The sequence below is a fragment of the Triturus cristatus genome, chromosome 9 (genome assembly GCF_964204655.1).
Source record: "Triturus cristatus chromosome 9, aTriCri1.1, whole genome shotgun sequence".
Lineage (NCBI taxonomy): Eukaryota > Metazoa > Chordata > Amphibia > Caudata > Salamandridae > Triturus > Triturus cristatus.
The window spans coordinates 863,825,430-863,843,773 of NC_140592.1; the positions used below are offsets into that span (position 1 = coordinate 863,825,430).

Sequence of the window (18,344 nt, forward strand, 5' to 3'; positions counted from 1 at the left end):
CGGCGAGAGAAACCAGCCGCCAATGATCGACTATAAGGTGGAGGGTTATAAGATTGCAGATATTGAGATTGGTATGGCTGATATTGTTGAGCCCTCTGGTATCCTCCTTTGTAGGTGGCGAATCCTCGCCCTCTAGCATCTCTGAATGGTACTCTTGTACAGCAGAGCTCTCAAAGACTTTGCGGTGTCCGTATCATTTTTGACTGCCAATAGAGCTTCATCAATGTGTTTTCGAAAGAGTGACTCACAATCAAAAGCCATATCAAGAACCTCTGCTTGTACCTCAGGTCTAAATGTGGTTGCCTTTAGCCATCCTTGACATCGAAGTACAGCTGCTCCTGCTACCTGTCTAAAACCACTATTTGCCACGTCAAGGGCAGGCACAGTTAATTGTCTCTGAAGCTGCACGCTCACCCTCCAGCAGAATTTTGTGGGCATCTTGTCTGTTTTCTTCCAGGATAAGGTCTATTAGTCCTGCCATGTCGGACCACATAGCAGTCAATAATGGCTAGAGCATTTGCTGCTCTGATTGTCACAGCTGCCATTGAAGAAAATCTTTTCCCAAGGATGTCCATTCTATGCCCTTCCTTATCCGGGGGGAGGGGGGGAATAATAGAGCCTGGGAGATGACGGAATCTGGCTTAGGATGACCAACAAGGCAAGATGGAGTCATCCGGAGCCCTATATTTATTCTCCACACGTGGCAGCACCGGTGGTATGGATGCTGGTGTTTTCAGAATCCTGATGCCCTCCTGCCATATATGGTCAATGATAGGTACGGAGCATTCTACTTTTCTTGTGTCCCCTTTGAAATCGTATTGGAAACACTCTGTTTGCTTTACAGAAATAGGCAAATGGAATCTGTTGGCTGCCCTTTGTATTAAGTTGTGAAACCCTCAATATCTTCTGGAGGAGAGTCTGAATAAAAGTGTGGGGGAAGGGATGGTGTTGGAATCACATAGTCATCCTAAGGATCAGGAGCAGATGCTGGATCTGGCAGCTGAACTTCCTCTACCTCTTCTTCCGAAGAGGAAGTGTTCTGTGCTCCGGGGTCCAATGTCCCCGAGCCCGGTATGTTCACAGGTGTGCTCGGCAGTTGATGGCCTGTTGCACCTGCAGGTTCTTCCGCTTGAGGAACCTGGTTTTCTGATTGATGTTGCTGAGGAGGGAATCTTTGTCTATAATCCGCCAACATGGCTTGAAGATCCTCGATTAATGATGGCGGTAGATGGGCCATATCCCTTGGGCCTGGTTCGGGTTGTAAGTTAAATTGATGACGTGGAGCCATATACCCTTCACGGTAATATTCTGCCTCATCTTGATAATCTTCACCCTCTTAATCATCCTCCTGGCACTTCATATGGAGCTCAGATGGGCTTGAGCTATCCCATAGAGGCTGTCATCATCATCTTCTACATACCCTTCCAACAGATGTGATGGAAGCGAAGGCTACACCTTGCTATAGTCCTGCGTAGACGGGTGTAAAAATGTTACTCTAGTGACCTGAGTAATCCTAGTCGACGGGGGCGTCGACTGTGCAGAAGTTATAGGCAAGGCCACTTCCTTCGGCGATGGTGCTGTCGACGGTGCTGTTATAACCAGTGTCGTCGATGCGGTTGTGGACGGTATCTTCGTCGACGGAAATGTAGTCGATGGAGGGGTGTCGACAATCTTCGACGACGATGGAGCTCTCGTAGTCGAGATGGAGTCTTTGGTAGAGAGAATAGGAGACTGGATCGCCGTCGTCGTCACCGTTGCCGTTAACAGCATATTGTCGTCGATGAGAGAGAGATTGTTACCGACAATGGCTTCAAGGGTTTCCTACTTACAGGATCAGAAGTGGAAGCTCTAGGGTGATCTTCTTTCCTTCCTGACAGGTGTAGAGGGAACAGATAAAGTTGGTTCAGAGGAGTGTTTGGTAGTTAGTCTTCTCCTTACTTGAAGCCCTTTCCTGGAAAGGCTTAAAATATTTCCTTCTCTCACCTGAGGATCTGTCCTGGTCCAGAGCCGTCTTGTGGGATGTTGAAGCTCCGTCCTCTTCTTCATCAGAAGAACGAGATTGCTGTTTTGTGGTTTGGAGCTACAATAACAATCTTCCCTCTCTCTGTCCTGGAGGGTCTTGTTAGAGAAGGTGCGACAGATTTTACAATCTCTCACCTCATGCCTGGGATAAAGGCAATACATTCCTTGTGTGGATCATCCACATGGACCCTTTTCTTCCCACAGGTCTTACAAGGGCGGAAAAGGCCTTGTCTGACATGATGTCTAGATTTGCTGAATAGAAGAAAACTGAGTAGCACTCAGGGAGACTCCCTTCCACACGACATGCAGTCAAAAACTGAGGAGAACTGCCTCTGCTGGGAGTGTTCTAGAAGGTGCTAACAGCGGATTGGATGGATGCCAACATTTGGTCCTTTTTTAAAAAGGACATAGGCTACTGTTTAGAGGGCCTTGGGCCATTTCTATCCTATGAAGGATTTATGGCACTGCTTGAATATTTTACAGTGGGACTCCCATCTCGACGACTGGGAATGATTCAGGCATGTGAATCTATGAAAGATACCCTAATACTGGATAAGATAGGAATATTCAACAAAAAACAAAATAGCCTTTAATCATTAAACCAATGTGCAGATTGAAATCCAAATCTACGGTCATCAACTTTCCAGGATTTCTTCCAGCCTACACCAGTGCAGAGAGAATGTGGATTCAGCTTGTTACAAACTTAAACTATTACAATTCACTGAACACTCAAATAAGAACCTTGAGTGAAACCGGTCTATGGATTTAAGACTAACATTACCACAATGCATCATAACAGCAAAATCTAGAACAATAGAGAAGATTAAAAGAGAAAAAAGGCATTATGTTAAAAAACAAAAAATAGCAAGTTCTAAATAAAAAACATTTATTTAAAATATTAAAACATGAACAAACTTTAATAAAAGTATTTACCTGTGGATGGTAGACGCTCAGTGATTTAACTTTGTGCAAAGGTAACAACACCTTTAACAGAAAAATTTTGTGCTCTTCTTTGAGTGGTAAGGCAAATCCATTTATTATACTGCAAGATCAAACAGTTCGATTAATAAAGATCCACATAAAGAACAGTAATTTACAACACCTTTATTTTCCATGCATCTACAATTGTTTTAATGACGAGCCCATAGGCACAGTATAAGGGCTCCAACAAGGGTGTATTTGGGTCACCTTTTTAACCTCTTTAAAGCACCACTTTGATACATTTGTAAAAATATGTTTGAGTGCATCCACTGAGTCAAATCTAATACCATTTACCCAAAGATTATGGTACCTTTGCGATCTTTCTTTTTCATGTGAAGCGCAAATTATGAATTTTCAGATATTGATTGACTGTGTTTTCTTCTTTGTTCAATACATGTATTTACTCCAAAGCAGTCGAATATCACATAGAAATCAATGCATATATTGATATTTAAGTAGCACAAAAATAGAGCAGCAACATTTTGCTGTAAAGGTGTACATCATATGGGGGGGTTACACAACTGTATTACATTATGACACTATTTCACAAATTTACAAATGCATTACATTTTATAGAGAACAAGTTACTTAACTACGGTGATGTTTTTCCTGCTGGATACTTCTAACCACAAATTCCTGACAGTTTGGAATCCCACAAGAGCAAGACTAGATCTGGAAACTTATAACTGCAATTGCTCTTCCAGTGTCGATAGATGGAGCCACTGGACTTTACTATGGCCTCGCCCGACCCCGAAAGCGACAGTGTAGAGCAGACTATAGAATGCACCCCTCCGTGCTTAGGTCAGTTGATAAAGTATATTCTACCGTTATGCATAGTGTGCAGAATTCAACATGGAAAATGAGACCTAGAATTCAACTCCAAAGGACAGGGAAGAGGGCAGGCCATAAGTATTCACAGGTTATACAAGAGCCTCCCCCAGAAAGTGTTGCCACAGCTGAGTAACCGGTTCTGCTGATGAATAGGTCTCAACGATTTCTCACCGTTTGAATAAATATGAAAGCAGTGACTCATAAAAGGTGGAGGGTCTAAGGAGCTGGACTTTTCACTGGGAAATCCAGATCAGACCCTCTCTGCTGTTCCCGGTGAAGGTGTAGACAGATGCCCACATACCCACAAGGCAGCGAACTCCACAAAAATGTAATATGATGCTCATCTGCAAATCTAGGATTGTATCTTTCATAGATCCATAAGCCTAAATAATTATTTTCCCCATTGCCAGAATGGGAACCCTGGGTAAAAATGTTTACATAGCAGTGTAAGTTACACTCCGGAACACTGAACTTCACATACACCATTTTAATCCTATTCACAGAATTGTAAAGAACCCAAACTGCAGCTAATCGCAGAACAGGTGCCTTAGCCCCTTCCCCCTGACAGAGGCTTCCAGCTGCCAAATTTTCTAAACCGTAAATTAATAGTTGAACCTCAGGTAAAAAAAAAAAAAAAAAAGGGGAGAAGGGTTGGATGCATTTGATTAGATGAAAGATACCAATGCCAGAATACTGGTGAAACAGGTAAGTCTTTCATAGATTCACATGCTAGAATTAAAATTACCAAACAGTAAATCGTGTGTAAAGGCATGAAGCTTACCTTAAGCAAAAAGGTTTCTTTGCACTGATTGTTCCACTGTCACCCCTTTGTTTTTTTTTTTTTTTAGATCAACGAAGCAGTGTTGTGTGAAAGCATGAGTTGTCTTCCATGTTGCAGCCTTGCAAATGTCTTTACCATGGACTCCTGCAAAGACAGCTCTCATAGAGGCTATTGCCCTGGTTGAATGAGCTTCGACAGTTCTGGTAAGTGTCTGATTCATGAGGTTATGAGCTAACATGATGCAGGCTACAATACATCTTGCAAGAGCATGATTTGTTGTCAGTTTTTATCTAGTCACTTGCAGGTTCAAAACCTACAAAAACCTGTTCTGCCTTACGGTGACCTCGAGTGCTGTGAAGGTAAAATTTCAAGCATCTTTTTATATCAAGGAATGCAAAGCTCTGCTTCAAGTGGAACATAACTGGTACCTTAGAACGAATTCTGGGTTTGTACTAATGTCACTGTGGTACTATATAAATAATTGCATGACAAAGACTGAAACTCGCTCATCAAGCCAATGTCATGACTACAAAGAATGTCATTTTCCATTATAGGAGGTGGAGATGCTCCATGTATTGGCTCAAAAGGTGCACACATAAAATGTAGCCAAGACAGTGCACTTTAATTCTGGAGGCAATTTGTGTTTTGGAGGAAATGTCAAATGGTCTTTTAATCAATACCACAATAATCCTTTCAGGATATAGCAAGGTTTTGCTTGGGAATTGTAGACACCTTGAAAGTGCTGCCAGATGAACCTTTATGGGATGGAAGAACAAGCCAGTCTTTGACAAATTAAGAATGTATAGAAGGAATTTATGTGGAAACATTTATAGTGGAATTAGATTCTCTTTTGCTGCCCAGAAATAAAATGTTTCCATTTCAGAATATACTTTAATGGTTAAAGGCACTCTAGTCTATTTCAGGATTCTATTAAATCCAGGGGAGTGTATGGGGGGCGGAGAGGATAAAGAGGCGGGTGAGGGGGCGGAGAGAAGAAAGAGGGGTGGGGGGGGGCGGAGAGAAGAAAGAGGGGTGGGGAGGCGGAGAGAAGAAAGAGGGGAGAGAAGAAAACCAGGCAGGGGGAGAAACCCGGGTAGGTGGGAGGGAGGGGGCGGGATAAAAGAAAAAGAAAAACTTGCCACGGGAAGGATGGGGGGTGGGTGGAGAGAGAAGAAACCGGGTCCGGGGGGGGGGGGGGTGGATGAAACCATGGGGGGGGGGCGAAGAGATGAAACCGGGACGCAGGAGGGAGGGGGAGAGAAGAAACCGGGAACCGGATGGGGGGAAGAGAAGAAACCGAGAACGGGAGGGGGGGAAAGAGAAAAGAAACCGGGGCGGGGGGGGGGGGGATGGGGGGAGAGAAAAGAAACGGGGGCGGGGGGAGGGGGAGAGAAAAGAAACCGGGGCGGGGAGAGAAAAGAAACCGGGGCGGGGAGAGAAAAGAAACCGGGGCGGGGAGAGAAAAGAAACCGGGGCGGGGAGAGAAAAGAAACCGGGGCGGGGAGAGAAAAGAAACCGGGGCGGGGAGAGAAAAGAAACCGGGGCGGGGAGAGAAAAGAAACCGGGGCGGGGAGAGAAAAGAAACCGGGGCGGGGAGAGAAAAGAAACCGGGGCGGGGAGAGAAAAGAAACCGGGGCGGGGAGAGAAAAGAAACCGGGGCGGGGAGAGAAAAGAAACCGGGGCGGGAGGGTGGGAAGAGAAGAAACCGGGGCGGGAGGGTGGGAAGAGAAGAAACCGGGGCGGGAGGGTGGGAAGAGAAGAAACCGGGGCGGGAGGGTGGGAAGAGAAGAAACCGGGGCGGGAGGGTGGGAAGAGAAGAAACCGGGGCGGGTGGGTGGGAAGAGAAGAAACCGGGGCGGGTGGGTGGGAAGAGAAGAAACCGGGGCGGGTGGGTGGGAAGAGAAGAAACCGGGGCGGGTGGGTGGGAAGAGAAGAAACCGGGGCGGGTGGGTGGGAAGAGAAGAAACCGGGGCGGGTGGGTGGGAAGAGAAGAAACCCCTTGAGAAGAAACCGGGGCGGGTGGGTGGGAAGAGAAGAAACCGGGGCGGGTGGGTGGGAAGAGAAGAAACCGGGGCGGGTGGGTGGGAAGAGAAGAAACCGGGGCGGGTGGGTGGGAAGAGAAGAAACCGGGGCGGGTGGGTGGGAAGAGAAGAAACCGGGGCGGGTGGGTGGGAAGAGAAGAAACCGGGGCGGGTGGGTGGGAAGAGAAGAAACCGGGGCGGGTGGGTGGGAAGAGAAGAAACCGGGGCGGGTGGGTGGGAAGAGAAGAAACCGGGGTTTGGGAAGAGAAGAAACCGGGGTTTGGGAAGAGAAGAAACCGGGGTGGGTGGGTGGCAAGAGAAGAAACCGGGGTGGGTGGGTGGGTGGGTGGCAAGAGAAGAAACCGGGGTGGGTGGGTGGGTGGGTGGCAAGAGAAGAAACCGGGGTGGGTGGGTGGGTGGGTGGCAAGAGAAGAAACCGGGGTGGGTGGGTGGGTGGCAAGAGAAGAAACCGGGGTGGGTGGGTGGGTGGCAAGAGAAGAAACCGGGGTGGGTGGGTGGGTGGCAAGAGAAGAAACCGTGGTGGGTGGGTGGGTGGGTGGCAAGAGAAGAAACCGGGGTGGGTGGGTGGGTGGGTGGCAAGAGAAGAAACCGGGGTGGGTGGGTGGGTGGCAAGAGAAGAAACCGGGGTGGGTGGGTGGCAAGAGAAGAAACCGGGGTGGGTGGGTGGCAAGAGAAGAAACCTGGGTGGGTGGGTGGCAAGAGAAGAAACCGGGGTGGGTGGGTGGCAAGAGAAGAAACCGGGGTGGGTGGGTGGGTGGGTGGCAAGAGAAGAAACCGGGGTGGGTGGGTGGGTGGGTGGCAAGAGAAGAAACCGGGGTGGGTGGGTGGGTGGGTGGCAAGAGAAGAAACCGGGGTGGGTGGGTGGGTGGCAAGAGAAGAAACCGGGGTGGGTGGGTGGGTGGCAAGAGAAGAAACCGGGGTGGGTGGGTGGGTGGGTGGCAAGAGAAGAAACCGGGGTTTTGGCAAGAGAAGAAACCGGGGTGGGTGGGTGGGTGGGTGGCAAGAGAAGAAACCGGGGTGGGTGGGTGGGTGGCAAGAGAAGAAACCGGGGTGGGTGGGTGGGTGGCAAGAGAAGAAACCGGGGTGGGTGGGTGGGTGGGTGGGTGGCAAGAGAAGAAACCGGGGTGGGTGGGTGGGTGGGTGGGTGGCAAGAGAAGAAACCGGGGTGGGTGGGTGGGTGGCAAGAGAAGAAACCGGGGTGGGTGGGTGGGTGGGTGGGTGGCAAGAGAAGAAACCGGGGTGGGTGGGTGGGTGGGTGGGTGGCAAGAGAAGAAACCGGGGTGGGTGGGTGGGTGGGTGGGTGGCAAGAGAAGAAACCGGGGTGGGTGGGTGGGTGGGTGGCAAGAGAAGAAACCGGGGTGGGTGGGTGGGTGGCAAGAGAAGAAACCGGGGTGGGTGGGTGGGTGGCAAGAGAAGAAACCGGGGTGGGTGGGTGGGTGGGTGGCAAGAGAAGAAACCGGGGTGGGTGGGTGGGTGGGTGGCAAGAGAAGAAACCGGGGTGGGTGGGTGGGTGGGTGGGTGGCAAGAGAAGAAACCGGGGTGGGTGGCAAGAGAAGAAACCGGGGTGGGTGGGTGGGTGGGTGGGTGGCAAGAGAAGAAACCGGGGTGGGTGGGTGGGTGGCAAGAGAAGAAACCGGGGTGGGTGGGTGGGTGGCAAGAGAAGAAACCGGGGTGGGTGGGTGGGTGGGTGGGTGGCAAGAGAAGAAACCGGGGTGGGTGGGTGGGTGGGTGGGTGGGTGGCAAGAGAAGAAACCGGGGTGGGTGGGTGGGTGGGTGGGTGGCAAGAGAAGAAACCGGGGTGGGTGGGTGGGTGGGTGGCAAGAGAAGAAACCGGGGTGGGTGGGTGGGTGGGTGGCAAGAGAAGAAACCGGGGTTGGGTGGGTGGCAAGAGAAGAAACCGGGGTGGGTGGGTGGGTGGCAAGAGAAGAAACCGGGGTGGGTGGGTGGGTGGGTGGCAAGAGAAGAAACCGGGGTGGGTGGGTGGCAAGAGAAGAAACCGGGGTGGGTGGGTGGGTGGCAAGAGAAGAAACCGGGGTGGGTGGGTGGGTGGGTGGCAAGAGAAGAAACCGGGGTGGGTGGGTGGGTGGGTGGGTGGCAAGAGAAGAAACCGGGGTGGGTGGGTGGGTGGGTGGGTGGCAAGAGAAGAAACCGGGGTGGGTGGGTGGGTGGCAAGAGAAGAAACCGGGGTGGGTGGGTGGGTGGCAAGAGAAGAAACCGGGGTGGGTGGGTGGGTGGCAAGAGAAGAAACCGGGGTGGGTGGGTGGGTGGCAAGAGAAGAAACCGGGGTGGGTGGGTGGGTGGCAAGAGAAGAAACCGGGGTGGGTGGGTGGGTGGCAAGAGAAGAAACCGGGGTGGGTGGGTGGGTGGCAAGAGAAGAAACCGGGGTGGGTGGGTGGCAAGAGAAGAAACCGGGGTGGGTGGGTGGGTGGGTGGGTGGGTGGCAAGAGAAGAAACCGGGGTGGGTGGGTGGGTGGGTGGCAAGAGAAGAAACCGGGGGGTGGGTGGGTGGGTGGCAAGAGAAGAAACCGGGGTGGGTGGGTGGGTGGCAAGAGAAGAAACCGGGGTGGGTGGGTGGGTGGGTGGCAAGAGAAGAAACCGGGGTGGGTGGGTGGGTGGGTGGCAAGAGAAGAAACCGGGGTGGGTGGGTGGGTGGGTGGGTGGCAAGAGAAGAAACCGGGGTGGGTGGGTGGGTGGCAAGAGAAGAAACCGGGGTGGGTGGGTGGGTGGGTGGCAAGAGAAGAAACCGGGGTGGGTGGGTGGGTGGGTGGCAAGAGAAGAAACCGGGGTGGGTGGGTGGCAAGAGAAGAAACCGGGGTGGGTGGGTGGGTGGGTGGCAAGAGAAGAAACCGGGGTGGGTGGGTGGGTGGGTGGCAAGAGAAGAAACCGGGGTGGGTGGGTGGGTGGGTGGCAAGAGAAGAAACCGGGGTGGGTGGGTGGGTGGCAAGAGAAGAAACCGGGGTGGGTGGGTGGCAAGAGAAGAAACCGGGGTGGGTGGGTGGCAAGAGAAGAAACCGGGGTGGGTGGGTGGGTGGGTGGCAAGAGAAGAAACCGGGGTGGGTGGGTGGGTGGTTGGCAAGAGAAGAAACCGGGGTGGGTGGCACGAGAAGAAACCGGGGTGGGTGGGTGGGTGGCAAGAGAAGAAACCGGGGTGGGTGGGTGGGTGGCAAGAGAAGAAACCGGGGTGGGTGGGTGGGTGGGTGGCAAGAGAAGAAACCGGGGTGGGTGGGTGGGTGGGTGGCAAGAGAAGAAACCGGGGTGGGTGGGTGGGTGGGTGGCAAGAGAAGAAACCGGGGTGGGTGGGTGGGTGGGTGGCAAGAGAAGAAACCGGGGTGGGTGGGTGGGTGGTTGGCAAGAGAAGAAACCGGGGTGGGTGGGTGGGTGGGTGGCAAGAGAAGAAACCGGGGTGGGTGGGTGGTTGGCAAGAGAAGAAACCGGGGTGGGTGGGTGGGTGGCAAGAGAAGAAACCGGGGTGGGTGGGTGGGTGGCACGAGAAGAAACCGGGGTGGGTGGGTGGGTGGCAAGAGAAGAAACCGGGGTGGGTGGGTGGGTGGCAAGAGAAGAAACCGGGGTGGGTGGGTGGGTGGCAAGAGAAGAAACCGGGGTGGGTGGGTGGGTGGCAAGAGAAGAAACCGGGGTGGGTGGGTGGCAAGAGAAGAAACCGGGGTGGGGGGGTGGGTGGGTGGGTGGCAAGAGAAGAAACCGGGGTGGGGGGGTGGGTGGGTGGGTGGCAAGAGAAGAAACCGGGGTGGGTGGGTGGCAAGAGAAGAAACCGGGGTGGGTGGGTGGGTGGGTGGGTGGGTGGCAAGAGAAGAAACCGGGGTGGGTGGGTGGGTGGCAAGAGAAGAAACCGGGGTGGGTGGGTGGGTGGCAAGAGAAGAAACCGGGGTGGGTGGGTGGGTGGCAAGAGAAGAAACCGGGGTGGGTGGGTGGGTGGCAAGAGAAGAAACCGGGGTGGGTGGGTGGGTGGCAAGAGAAGAAACCGGGGTGGGTGGGTGGGTGGCAAGAGAAGAAACCGGGGTGGGTGGGTGGGTTTTTTGGCAAGAGAAGAAACCGGGGTGGGTGGGTGGGTGGGTGGCAAGAGAAGAAACCGGGGTGGGTGGGTGGCAAGAGAAGAAACCGGGGTGGGTGGGTGGGTGGCAAGAGAAGAAACCGGGGTGGGTGGGTGGGTGGCAAGAGAAGAAACCGGGGTGGGTGGGTGGGTGGCAAGAGAAGAAACCGGGGTGGGTGGGTGGCAAGAGAAGAAACCGGGGTGGGTGGGTGGCAAGAGAAGAAACCGGGGTGGGTGGGTGGTTGGCAAGAGAAGAAACCGGGGTGGGTGGGTGGGTGGTTGGCAAGAGAAGAAACCGGGGTGGGTGGGTGGGTGGTTGGCAAGAGAAGAAACCGGGGTGGGTGGGTGGGTGGTTGGCAAGAGAAGAAACCGGGGTGGGTGGGTGGGTGGCAAGAGAAGAAACCGGGGTGGGTGGGTGGGTGGCAAGAGAAGAAACCGGGGTGGGTGGCAAGAGAAGAAACCGGGGTGGGTGGGAGGGTGGCAAGAGAAGAAACCGGGGTGGGTGGGTGGGTGGGAGGGTGGCAAGAGAAGAAACCGGGGTGGGTGGGTGGGTGGCAAGAGAAGAAACCGGGGTGGGTGGGTGGTTGGCAAGAGAAGAAACCGGGGTGGGTGGGTGGGTGGGTGGCAAGAGAAGAAACCGGGGTGGGTGGGTGGGTGGGTGGCAAGAGAAGAAACCGGGGTGGGTGGGTGGGTGGCAAGAGAAGAAACCGGGGTGGGTGGGTGGCAAGAGAAGAAACCGGGGTGGGTGGGTGGGTGGCAAGAGAAGAAACCGGGGTGGGTGGGTGGGTGGCAAGAGAAGAAACCGGGGTGGGTGGGTGGGTGGCAAGAGAAGAAACCGGGGTGGGTGGGTGGGTGGCAAGAGAAGAAACCGGGGTGGGTGGGTGGCAAGAGAAGAAACCGGGGTGGGTGGGAGGGAAGAGAAGAAACCGGGGTGGGTGGGTGGGAGGGAAGAGAAGAAACCGGGGTGGGTGGGTGGGTGGGAGGGAAGAGAAGAAACCGGGGTGGGTGGGTGGGTGGGTGGGAGGGAAGAGAAGAAACCGGGGTGGGTGGGTGGGTGGGTGGGAGGGAAGAGAAGAAACCGGGGTGGGTGGGTGGGAGGGAAGGAAGAGAAGAAACCGGGGTGGGTGGGTGGGAGGGAAGGAAGAGAAGAAACCGGGGTGGGTGGGTGGGTGGGAGGGAAGGAAGAGAAGAAACCGGGGTGGGTGGGAGGGAAGAGAAGAAACCGGGGTGGGTGGGTGGGAGGGAAGAGAAGAAACCGGGGTGGGTGGGTGGGAGGGAAGAGAAGAAACCGGGGTGGGTGGGTGGGAGGGAAGAGAAGAAACCGGGGTGGGTGGGTGGGTGGGAAGAGAAGAAACCGGGGTGGGTGGGTGGGTGGGAAGAGAAGAAACCGGGGTGGGTGGGTGGGTGGCAAGAGAAGAAACCGGGGTGGGTGGGTGGGTGGCAAGAGAAGAAACCGGGGTGGGTGGGAGGGAAGAGAAGAAACCGGGGTGGGTGGGTGGGTGGGAGGGAAGAGAAGAAACCGGGGTGGGTGGGTGGGTGGGAGGGAAGAGAAGAAACCGGGGTGGGTGGGTGGGTGGGAGGGAAGAGAAGAAACCGGGGTGGGTGGGTGGGTGGGAGGGAAGAGAAGAAACCGGGGTGGGTGGGTGGGTGGGTGGGAGGGAAGAGAAGAAACCGGGGTGGGTGGGTGGGTGGGTGGGAGGGAAGAGAAGAAACCGGGGTGGGTGGGTGGGAGGGAAGGAAGAGAAGAAACCGGGGTGGGTGGGTGGGTGGGAGGGAAGGAAGAGAAGAAACCGGGGTGGGTGGGTGGGTGGGAGGGAAGAGAAGAAACCGGGGTGGGTGGGTGGGTGGGAGGGAAGAGAAGAAACCGGGGTGGGTGGGTGGGTGGGTGGGAGGGAAGAGAAGAAACCGGGGTGGGTGGGTGGGAGGGAAGATAAGAAACCGGGGTGGGTGGGTGGGAGGGAAGAGAAGAAACCGGGGTGGGTGGGTGGGTGGGAAGAGAAGAAACCGGGGTGGGTGGGTGGGTGGGAAGAGAAGAAACCGGGGTGGGTGGGTGGGTGGGAAGAGAAGAAACCGGGGTGGGTGGGTGGGTGGGAAGAGAAGAAACCGGGGTGGGTGGGTGGGTGGGAAGAGAAGAAACCGGGGTGGGTGGGAAGAGAAGAAACCGGGGTGGGTGGGTGGGTGGGAAGAGAAGAAACCGGGGTTAAGAGAAGAAACCGGGGTGGGTGGGTGGGTGGGAAGAGAAGAAACCGGGGTGGGTGGGTAGAGAAGAAACCGGGGTGGGTGGGTGGGTGGGTAGAGAAGAAACCGGGGTGGGTGGGTGGGTGGGTAGAGAAGAAACCGGGGTGGGTGGGTGGGTGGGAAGAGAAGAAACCGGGGTGGGTGGGTAGAGAAGAAACCGGGGTGGGTGGGTAGAGAAGAAACCGGGTTGGGTGGGTAGAGAAGAAACCGGGGTGGGTGGGTGGCAAGAGAAGAAACCGGGGTGGGGGGGTGGCAAGAGAAGAAACCGGGGTGGGTGGCAAGAGAAGAAACCGGGGTGGGTGGGTGGCAAGAGAAGAAACCGGGGTGGGTGGGTGGCAAGAGAAGAAACCGGGGTGGGTGGGTGGCAAGAGAAGAAACCGGGGTGGGTGGGTGGCAAGAGAAGAAACCGGGGTGGGTGGGTGGCAAGAGAAGAAACCGGGGTGGGTGGGTGGCAAGAGAAGAAACCGGGGTGGGTGGGTGGGTGGCAAGAGAAGAAACCGGGGTGGGTGGGTGGGTGGCAAGAGAAGAAACCGGGGTGGGTGGGTGGGTGGCAAGAGAAGAAACCGGGGTGGGTGGGTGGGTGGCAAGAGAAGAAACCGGGGTGGGTGGGTGGGTGGCAAGAGAAGAAACCGGGGTGGGTGGGTGGGTGGCAAGAGAAGAAACCGGGGTGGGTGGGTGGGTGGCAAGAGAAGAAACCGGGGTGGGTGGGTGGGTGGGTGGCAAGAGAAGAAACCGGGGTGGGTGGGTGGGTGGGTGGCAAGAGAAGAAACCGGGGTGGGTGGGTGGGTGGGTGGCAAGAGAAGAAACCGGGGTGGGTGGGTGGGTGGGTGGCAAGAGAAGAAACCGGGGTGGGTGGGTGGGTGGGTGGCAAGAGAAGAAACCGGGGTGGGTGGGTGGGTGGGTGGCAAGAGAAGAAACCGGGGTGGGTGGGTGGGTGGGTGGCAAGAGAAGAAACCGGGGTGGGTGGGTGGGTGGGTGGCAAGAGAAGAAACCGGGGTGGGTGGGTGGGTGGGTGGCAAGAGAAGAAACCGGGGTGGGTGGGTGGGTGGGTGGCAAGAGAAGAAACCGGGGTGGGTGGGTGGGTGGCAAGAGAAGAAACCGGGGTGGGTGGGTGGGTGGCAAGAGAAGAAACCGGGGTGGGTGGGTGGGTGGGTGGCAAGAGAAGAAACCGGGGTGGGTGGGTGGGTGGGTGGCAAGAGAAGAAACCGGGGTGGGTGGGTGGCAAGAGAAGAAACCGGGGTGGGGGGGTGGGTGGGTGGCAAGAGAAGAAACCAGGGTGGGTTGGCAAGAGAAGAAACCAGGGTGGGTTGGCAAGAGAAGAAACCAGGGTGGGTGGGTGGGTGGGATGGAGAAGAAACCAGGGTGGGTGGGTGGGTGGGTGGCAAGAGAAGAAACCGGGGTGGGTGGGTGGGTGGGTGGCAAGAGAAGAAACCGGGGTGGGTGGGTGGGTGGGTGGCAAGAGAAGAAACCGGGGTGGGTGGGTGGGTGGGTGGCAAGAGAAGAAACCGGGGTGGGTGGGTGGCAAGAGAAGAAACCGGGGTGGGGGGGTGGGTGGGTGGCAAGAGAAGAAACCAGGGTGGGTTGGCAAGAGAAGAAACCAGGGTGGGTTGGCAAGAGAAGAAACCAGGGTGGGTGGGTGGGTGGGATGGAGAAGAAACCAGGGTGGGTGGGTGGGTGGGATGGAGAAGAAACCGGGGTGGGTGGGTGGGATGGAGAAGAAACCGGGGTGGGTGGGTGGGATGGAGAAGAAACCGGGGTGGGTGGGTGGGATGGAGAAGAAACCGGGGTGGGTGGGTGGGATGGAGAAGAAACCGGGGTGGGTGGGTGGGATGGAGAAGAAACCGGGGTTTGAGAAGAAACCGGGGTGGGTGGGTGGGTGGGAAGAGAAGAAACCGGGGTGGGTGGGTGGGTGGGAAGAGAAGAAACCGGGGTGGGTGGGTGGGTGGGAAGAGAAGAAACCGGGGTGGGTGGGTGGGTGGGAAGAGAAGAAACCGGGGTGGGTGGGTGGGTGGGAAGAGAAGAAACCGGGGTGGGTGGGTGGGAAGAGAAGAAACCGGGGTGAAGAGAAGAAACCGGGGTTAAGAGAAGAAACCGGGGTTAAGAGAAGAAACCGGGGTTAAGAGAAGAAACCGGGGTTAAGAGAAGAAACCGGGGTTAAGAGAAGAAACCGGGGTTAAGAGAAGAAACCGGGGTTAAGAGAAGAAACCGGGGTTAAGAGAAGAAACCGGGGTGGGTGGGTACGAGAAGAAACCGGGGTGGGTGGGTACGAGAAGAAACCCATGGGAAGAGAAGAAACTGGGGTGGGTGGGCAAGCAGCAGTTGGGAAGATTAGGTAGTGGACCCACTTGAGCATCGCCTTGGTCAAGAGGAATTCATATTTCTGACAGAAACAGGGGGCAGGATTAGGGCCGGAGAAGAAAGAGGGGTGGGATAGGAAGAAGGTTAGAAAAAAATAAAATAAGCTTTGGACGCAGCCAGTGCAGCAGCACCTCTGCGCGCCGGGGGGACGGCGCCACATGACCCCACCCTGACGTCGACCACGGACGGGACATCAGCGAGGTCATACAAGTCCCTCCCGGCGCGCTGACGTCAGTTTTCTTCGGAGAAACTTTTCAACTGCACAACGTGGAGCCAGCAACAAAACTGTGAAAGTATGGGAACAGTGTGCGAAGAAGGAAAGATCCGTAAAACAAAGTTCTGATGATGCATAACATCACCATAAAGGCAAGTGTCAGACACTGTATACGAATAGACCAAGAAGTAAAGGCAGAGCACCGCTCTGAGAAACAATCACGCGAAGCGGAGACCCTCCCCAGAGGCTAAGCAAAAAGGGAAGAATATCCCGACGGACAACAGAAAGACTGCCATAACAACGCACTGTGCCGGCCAACAAGGGTCGAGTACAGGAAGAACAATACACTGCGAGATGACATCAAAGGAATGGCGTTGCCCCCTGTAGAGATCGAAGGGCCGAGGCACAGTCCAACAGATCCCAAGGAAGGCGACTGCAGAGGAGAAAAGGACCCTAAGCCTGAGGGAGGGCGGGAAAGAATAGGAGAAGACCCCACACTGGAAGAACCAGAGTGGAGGAATACTGAGACAGGGAAAATAAATCAACTGTGAAGGCGAAGCGAAAAGCACCCCTCCACTGGAAGAGAAGCCACCCAGAGGGAGTCGGCTGCAGAAGGCAAAGTCTGAGAGGCTCGCACCAACTTGAGCACCCTGGATGGAGACCAGCGCCAACTGAAAAGAGGCACGGTGGAGAACCCCACCTGGAAAGATCCTCGCAGAACGGGGAGGATGGGTGGGCATTAAGGAATCTGCGGCTAGACAACATCTCTACCAGATACATCGTTACCGAAGGTAAGGAACTTGTACATCTGATAGAGACATCTAGACACAGATTCCTGAACTTAGAATAGATACCACAGCCATACCCCAAGGCGGGAGGTGGGTCCGCGACAGAACAACAAAAAGCGCCCAAGAGCACTGACCCGACAACAGGTTGACTGACTATAAGGAAAGCTGTGGCGGAGCAACCAATCAGCAGACCTAGCAGCTCAGCAGAGGCAAATGACAATGGGAGCCAAAGGCACCACAAGAGGACCCAAAGGGCGTGAGACCACACCCGTGTGAAAACAGGACGGAATAACGGCCCTAGACCATATCCCAGAAACGAAGAGAGAGTTCATAAGGAAGGAAGGAAGAACCACCACTCCAAGAGCCCAATGGGGCGCTAAGCTGGCACCAACCAAAATCTAAAGGACAATCTGGAGTGACAAAATCAGAGCCTACCGGGCGGGCCTACGCAAGGGCGGCCAGACAGGCAGCAGCCAAGAGGCGAAGGGCCAAAGACAGGAACTGAGCAACGTCCCAGAAGCACAGGCGTGAAACATAAGACACGCTAAATGCAAAACTCAGTCACAAGAAAATATAATTGAGAAAAGCACGGGACTGCCCAACAAGGGAACTGGAAGGCCAAGCGGAAGACGCACCCAAAGGGAAACGGAGATGCAGGACGCAGCACCCGGGACGACCTCAGAAGAGGAATCGTCCGCAGGCCACCAGACACTGATAAGGGTGACACCCAAAGGAAGGAAGACACATCTGAAGGTTGTGTCAACCAAGGCCCCAAAGGTGCCTATAGGAACTGTGAATAAGTGCACACAGAGCTGTGGAGAACAACATCAGATCCCCGGAACCACCACCTCCGACCGGGAGGAGAAATGCATCTCCACAGAAGAGAAGGACCGTACAGGGAATGAACGGGACAGATAAGACCCCCTGGAGCGGAACCATGGGAACAGTCATTGCCGAAGCAGCATGAAAAGGCACTGAAGTGTACCATAAAACGTGCAGTGGAAAGCGCCGTCGTGAAGAACGACGGCAAACCTGAGTACAAGGCAACCGCCATGCAGAACGACGACAAACCTGAGTACAAGACACACAACTGCTCCCTGAAAAACGGGGATATAGGACCAGACCTCGCTAGATAGGCGGAAGCGTATGAAAAGGGTACCCAGTGGGCAGCATATAAGGGATGAGCCACGAGACCAACGCAGCTGCGAGCGCTTGAACAGGAACCCATCTAATGCACCGGTGGCAGCCTCGGAAGAAGCGTGTTGAAACACACTGAAAGGAGTGAGTTACAAGGAAAAAACGTCTAGAAGAGGAGCATGAGAGGCACACCAAGCGCAAGCAGGGGGAGACCTGTGGCATGTAAGAGGCAGTACCAGAAGGCAAAACACGGAAAACCGCCCAAACGGTAAGATAAGGACGCCAGGAGATTTTGTTGGGGAGCCCAAAGGGACCTCCAAGCCTGCCTGGTGCGGAGCAAAGCTACACAATAGCATACAGGTACCCCACCTGGGGTATATCACGCCCCTACCCTAAGAAAAAACAGGGGAACACCTCTTAGGGTAAACCACAGTCAGAGGACAAGACATGAACAACCTGTGGATCACCGCCACAGTCTGCTTACTGTCAGCACAAAAACGCACAGTCCAACTTTTGGATGCTGAATGAAAGTTGCAAAAAGAAAGGAGGGGTAACCACCCCAGGATAGGACGACCTGAGACCTGCCAAGTACAGGCCTATGGTGGGGGGCGAAAGCCCGCAAAGAGGCGCTGAACCACAGAGTCGGCATGGGCATTAAACAAAAGGACCCCATCAAAAGGCAGGTCAACAAGGCGCTCCCGAATATTTTCCGGGAAGACGCCATCCCGCAATCAGGCATGGCGGCGTAGTGCAACAGAAGCGGCCATAGCCCTGCCTAAGGAATCTGAGGTATCCAGGGCCGACCGGATAGTAAATTCTGCCAGATCACGTCCGTCATGGATATGACGGAGGAGGTCAACACGAGCGCCCTCAGAGGTGGAAGAGAGAAGAGACTCAGCAGAGT

The 18,344-nt window shown here is 55.1% G+C and overlaps 1 protein-coding gene across 6 annotated transcripts in view; it reads right to left on the bottom strand.

The window, feature by feature from the left end:
- The window catches only part of PPP2R5C (protein phosphatase 2 regulatory subunit B'gamma), a 1,282,082-nt gene that overhangs the window by 543,500 nt on the left and 720,238 nt on the right, over positions 1-18,344 (bottom strand). For all 6 annotated transcript variants that reach the window (XM_085626348.1, XM_085626347.1, XM_085626349.1 and 3 more), the window contains one exon: positions 2,956-3,064. In XM_085626348.1, the coding sequence (XP_085482474.1) occupies positions 2,956-3,064 (109 nt within the window). The remainder of the gene's footprint in view (positions 1-2,955; positions 3,065-18,344) is intronic.